At 40.9% G+C, this 6,272-nt stretch overlaps 1 protein-coding gene across 2 annotated transcripts in view; it reads left to right on the top strand.

Moving 5' to 3' along the window:
- The window catches only part of COPA (coatomer protein complex subunit alpha), a 51,184-nt gene that overhangs the window by 12,723 nt on the left and 32,189 nt on the right, over positions 1 to 6,272 (top strand). For both annotated transcript variants that reach the window (XM_021712693.1, XM_008058711.2), the window contains exons 7-8: positions 2,292 to 2,401; positions 4,672 to 4,771. In XM_021712693.1, the coding sequence (XP_021568368.1) occupies positions 2,292 to 2,401; positions 4,672 to 4,771 (210 nt within the window). The remainder of the gene's footprint in view (positions 1 to 2,291; positions 2,402 to 4,671; positions 4,772 to 6,272) is intronic.

A 6,272-nucleotide genomic window follows, 5' to 3' on the forward strand; every position in this document is an offset into this window, starting at 1 on the left:
AGGATTGAGCTCTCTGAGGTGTAGCTTCAATGAATTTTGTCTGTTGGCCTGACAAAGCTGTTTGTTAAAAGCTGTATATGTTTACAACCTAGATGCAGCAGATAGCTTACTTTCTTAGCTTGAGCTTCCAAGTGAATTCATAGTTAAATTTTTTTAATGTGCTTATGCCTTTGCATGTCAAGCCCATATAATTCCGGCTCAGTCTTTGAAATGGCTACTAAAAAAGTATTAAATTGCTGCCAATCGTTTTCTCATCCCTCTCTCTTTACTGCTTCCCCCGGTCTCAGTTGGGAGGCATGAATCAACCTGGTCCATTCTGAGAGTGTCCTCTCCTCCCTCTGGATTTGGGTAGCTGCTGTAGAAATTTTCCATCTGTCGTTCAGTCCTAGTGAGTGACTTGTCGAAGGCTCAAATATTTCTTCCCTAAGTATCTTTTCACTGCGTGTCACTATTCATCTGTCTGTTTTGCCCTTCCCCTTTTCCTGGATCATTACATGCAAGCGCAACAAAGGCTTTCATTCTGTCATACAGCTTTCCTTTTAATGTGTTTGTTGAAGCTTATTGGAGGTGAAGTTCCTCACAGCTGTCTGTCTTTGTAACTTCCTTTGAATCTGTTTCATACACCAGACTCATTAGAAAAAGTTGACAGATCCTATTATAAGACAAATGAAATAAGTGAAAGAAGGCATCCCAGCAATAATACACTTATGAGGCTTTGAGAGAGTACACTTTTTTGTAAAACATCAGCTTTATTTTTCTTTACCTATTGATTAAATGCTCATCTTGAACAGAGGACAAGATAATTAAAGCTTCCATGGCCTTTTAAGCTCTTGCTTCTCCAATGCTGATATATAGGTGCCACTATAACAGAAGAGATATATTGTAATTTTAAAACAATGAAAAATAAATGCAATAAATAAACTTCAGTTGTTGTATTTAGGCATGAAACTTCTTAGGCTTTTTCTTTCTTTTTTTTTTTTTTTTTTTACACAGGCCTCACGCACACACACTCACTTGATAGGCATCATCCAGTAGTCCTAGGTTTTATTTTCAGTGAGAAGTTTTATTTTTCCTCTACTAAAATTATTTTTTATTTTACAAGTACTAGATTATTTCATCTTTACTTCTCCCCAAAATGCTTCAAAAGATAGAATTTGGCCCTAGTTCTGTTTTCTCTTCTGTAGAGTGGTATAATATATCTGCTTGCTTATCCCAAAGGGTTGTTATCAAAATCCAGCCTTCTTTTTTTTTGAATTGGAGTCTTACTTTGTCACCAAGTTCGGAACGCAGTGGCACACTTAACAGCCACCACAACCTCAACCTGCTGGGCTCAGGTGATCCTTCCGCCTCAGCCCTCCAAGTTGCTGGAATTATAGGCATGCCTGGGTAATTTTTTGATTGCCTGCTGGCTCAGGCAACCCACTCCTCGGTCTCCCAAAGTGTTAGAATTATAGGCTTGAGCCAGTAGTCAGCTTTTAAAGATGGGTATAGTTGAGCCATAAATGTGGGTCCTCTACACTTCTATCCTGATGTCTTTTTTCTATTGTTTTAAAATTATGGGCTAATTCTTCCCAGTGAGACTAGCCTCCAAAGGCTTTAATGGCAAAATATATGTATTCAGATCTGTAACCAGCCTTTTAGGCAGGAACTTAAAAGGACATGACAGTTTTAATGATCTTGTTTTCTGAGAGTCAAGTAGAAGGTATGAGTATACTATTTTGCATGGTTTATGGTTTTACAGTGTCTTCCACTGAATTGCTGGTTTGTACTTAATAGATCTAGTTTCTGTAATCCATTTGGAACTTCCCCATATGTTCCTAAAACCTTTCAGTTTGAGAAACACTGAGCTGTGCACAGATGGCTTTTCTTTAAAATACTTTGAGACGATTAAAAAAAAAGTGAAAGTGAAAATTGAATGTTTACCATTTGGGGACATATTTCAAAATCATGGAAGAATGAAAAGGGGACATTAACTGAAGTAAACACCTCTTGAGATGAGATTTGTTGAGGAAGATGTTAGTTGTGTCAGAAACTTGGGTTAACCTCCTCTGGAAAGAAAAGCTAGTACACAGTCTGTTTAAGTGCTAAGGGAGCAGAAGAGAAGATAGTGAATGTACTTCACTCTTGGGAACATTTTTAGAAATAGATAGGAGCTCTTGAGTCTTTTCTTCTGTCTCTCTCAATTTCTTTTTCTCTTCTTTTTTCACTGTATCTTTCTGTGTTTCTGATGCTGTGTTGTTTTCGATAACGTTATGTTTACATCTTTCATCCCACTTCTTACCCTGTCAAAGGTCTAAGGAAAAAAAACTTGTCCCCTGGTGCGGTGGAGTCAGATGTGAGAGGAATAACTGGAGTTGATCTGTTTGGAACTACGGATGCAGTGGTGAAGCATGTGCTAGAGGTACTTATCTCTACAACCGTGGGTGTCATCTGGGGAGAGTTACAATGTGCCATTCATTTGTTCATTCCTTCAGCAAATATTTGTGGAGTGTTTATTAAGTGGCAAGCACTGGAACTAGAATTGTGTGCGAACCAACAGAGAAATGAAGCTTATGTGCCACCTGTGGGAGAGTCATGTTATCTCATAAGTCCAGAGGGAGAAAGGGAGGAAGCCACACATAGGCGCCCTCACCATCTCAAAGCAGAGCCCATTTGCAAGCTTTCCTTAAGGGGAGGGGTGGAACGAAATGTAATCAGCATTACTGAGAATCAGTCATGTGTAAGTAACTTTTGTGCATGGTGGGAAAATAGAAAAGAAACTAGGAAAGAAACTAGTTTTTCTTTAAAAAATGTTCTTGGGCAACCCTCTCGGGTCCCCTCCCACTGTGGGCGCTTTTCTGTCCTCTCAACAAATTCTGCTTTCTTAAAAAAAAAAAAAAAAAAAAAATTCTCAGCTGAGCATAGTGGCTCACTTCTGTAGTACCAGCACTTTGTAAGATGGAGGTGAGAGGATTGCCTGAGCCCGGTGGTTTGAGACCAGCCTGGGCAACTTGGCGAGACTTCATCTCTACGGTAAATAAAAAAAATCAGCTGGGCATGGTGGTACGTGCCTATAGTCCCAGCTACTTAGAAGGCTGAGGCAGAAGGATCACCTGAGCCCAGCAGGTCGAGGTTGTGGTATCTGTGAGTGCGCCACTGCACTCCAGCCTGGGCATCAGAGAGACACTCTGGCTCCAAAAAAGAAATTAGCATTGAATCCTCACACCTGTCCACTGAAGTAGATATTAATCCTACAAAATTGAGATTTAGAGAAATTAAGTAGTTTACCAAAATCCACATATATCTAGTAAATGGAAGAACTAGAATTTGAACTTGGATTTGACTCCAAAACCCAGGTGATTTTTCAGCACAACATAATATCTCTCAAAAATACTGCTGATTCAAAACTGCTTTATCTATGATTCTGTCCCAGTATATTGTACAACTATATGAATAAGGCATAGGATATCTCAAAATCAGCAGTCCTTAAGTTTTTTGGTCTGCAGCTCTTTTCTACTCTTACAGTTTATTGAGGACCCCAAGGAGTTTGTGTTTATGTGGGTTATATCTGTCAACTTTTACCATATTTGAAATTAAAACCAAGAACTTTTTAAAACATGAATTATATTACCACACATTCTATTAGCTGTCAGAGTGATGATACCATCACATATTTGGTGGCCTCTGGAAAATGCCATTGTGTATTCTTAGGAGAATACAAAGGAAAAAGACTAAGTCTTAATAATATGAAAATAGTTTTGACCTTGCAGACTTTCTAAAAAATCTTGAGGATCCTCCAAGGGTTTTCAGATCACATTTGGAGAACTTCTGCATTAAAAAAAAACAACAGGCAATACACCTATAGTCCCAGCACTTTAGAAGGCTGAGGTAAGAGGATTCCTGAACCCATAGTTCAAGACCAGCCTGAGCAACTTGGTGAGACCTCATCTCTACAATAAACAAAAAAATTAGCTGGGTGTGCTGGCGTGTGCCTGTAGTTCCAACTACTTGGAAGACTGAGGTGGAAGGATCGCCTGAGCCCAGCAGGTCGAGTCTGCAGTGGTCTTGAGCATGCCACTACACTCCAGTCTGGGTAACAAAGTGAGACTCCAACTCAAAAAAAAAAACAAAAAACCAGCTAGGCTCGGTGGCTCAGCCTGTAATCCCACGCCTTTGGGAGGCTGAGGTGAGTGGATTGCCTGAGCCCGTGGGTTCGAGACCCGCCTGGGCAACTTGGTGAGACCTCATCTCTACAATAAATCGAAATGAGCCGGGCGTGATAGCGCACGCTTATAGTTCCAGCTACTTGGAAGACTGAGGTGGAAGGATCGCCTGAGCCCAGCAGGTCGAATCTGCAGTGGTCTTGAGCATGCCACTGCACTCCAGTCTGGGTAATAACAGTGAGACTCCAACTCAAAAAAAAAAAAAACAGGCAATATATCCTAAATGCAAATGGAACTGAGTTTTGGGTTAGAAATATGTATTTGGAAATTCCCATGGAATTTTAGGTAATATTGGATACACTGACTTGGTACTTTGGGTGTTCAAAAATCTTAGAGCAGTGTAGTCTTTTGAGTTTTTTCACTTGGAGGATGAATCAGTCATCTTTTATAACCACCAGCATCATTCATTGATTTTCTTTCAGGAATGGTTATAAAGCTGTTTTAGAAGAACCACTTGTTTTTTCCACAGGGCCATGATCGTGGAGTAAACTGGGCTGCCTTTCACCCCACCATGCCCCTTATTGTATCTGGGGCAGATGACCGTCAAGTGAAGATATGGCGCATGAATGGTGAGTAACCAGTGACAGTATCATCATGTCTAAGAAATTGATTGCTGGTCAACAAGGGTAAGTAGCCAGGTCTTCTGGACTTTGACCTATATTCCTACCTTAGGTGATTATTTTATGTAAATCCTGATAACATAGAAATTACCTTTTCCCTTTTTTTCTCGCTTTTTTTTTTTTTTGAGTTGGAGTCTCACTCTGTCACCCAGACTGGAGTGGAGTTGTCACTCCCGGCCACTGCAGCCTTGACCTTCTGGGCTCTGGCAATCCTTCCACCTCAGCCTACCAAGTAACTGGAACTACAGGCGCGCGCTACCACGCCCAGCTAATTTTTGATTTATTGTAGAGATGGGGGTCTCGCCAAGTTGCCCAGGTGGGTCTTGAACCCGCGGGCTCAGGCAATCCACTCACCTCAGCCTCCCAAAGTGCTAGGATTACCAAGCCCGGCTTTCTTTCCCACTTTTTAAAATTGAAGTAAGCCAGGTGCAGTGGCTCATGCTTATAATGCCAGCACTTTGGGAGGCAGAGGTGAGAAAGGATTGCCTAAGCTTAGGGGTTCCAGACCAACCTGGGCAACTTGGCAAAACTTCATCTCTACAATAAATCAAAATTAGCTGGGGCCGGGCATGGTGGCTAAAGTCTATAATCCCAGCAATTTGGGAGGCTGAGATGAGAGGACTGCCTGAGTCCACAGGCTCGAGACCAGCCTGGGTAACATGGGAGATCTTGTCTCTACAGTAAATGAAAAAAAAATTAGCTGGGCGTGGTAGCACACACCTGTAGTTCCAGCAACTTGAAAGGCTGAGTTGGAAGGATCGCCTGAGCCCAGAATGTGGACACTGTGGTGGCCGGGAATGTGCCACTCCTCTCCAGCCTGGACAACAGAATAAAACTCTAACTCAAAAAAAAAAATTAGCTGGATGTGGTGGCGTGCATCTGAAGTTCCAGCTACTTAGAAGGCTGAGGTGAAAGGATCATCTGACCCTAGCAGTTCGAGGCCGTGGTGGCCTTTAACGTACCACTGTACTCTAGCCTAGGTGACTGAGTGAGACTCCAACTCAAAAAATAAAAAATAAAATTGAAGTAAAATATACATATAAAATGTACCATCTTTACCATTTTTAAGTATGCTGTTCAGTGTTATTACATGCATTTATATTATTTCTTTCCCCTTTACTCCCACCTTCCTACTACCATTCCCATATTCTGGTAACAACCACTTTACTATATTCATGATATCCATCGTTTGAGCTCCCACATATCACTTGAAATATGCAATGTTTGTCTCTCTGTGCTTGGCTTATTTCACTTAGCATAATAGTGGCCTCAAGTTCCATACATGTTACTGCAAAAGACAGGATTTCATTCTTCTGGCTGAATAATGGTCATTGTATATAGGTAGCACATTTCTCTATCCATTCTTCTGTTGACGGGCACATGGGAGTGCAAATATTCTTCTATATATTGATTTCCTTTTGAATATATTTCTTTTTTTTTTTTTTTTTTT

This window comes from Carlito syrichta, unplaced genomic scaffold, assembly GCF_000164805.1.
Source record: "Carlito syrichta isolate Samal-C Ts95f unplaced genomic scaffold, Tarsius_syrichta-2.0.1 Scaffold303604, whole genome shotgun sequence".
Classification (NCBI taxonomy): Eukaryota; Metazoa; Chordata; class Mammalia; order Primates; family Tarsiidae; genus Carlito; species Carlito syrichta.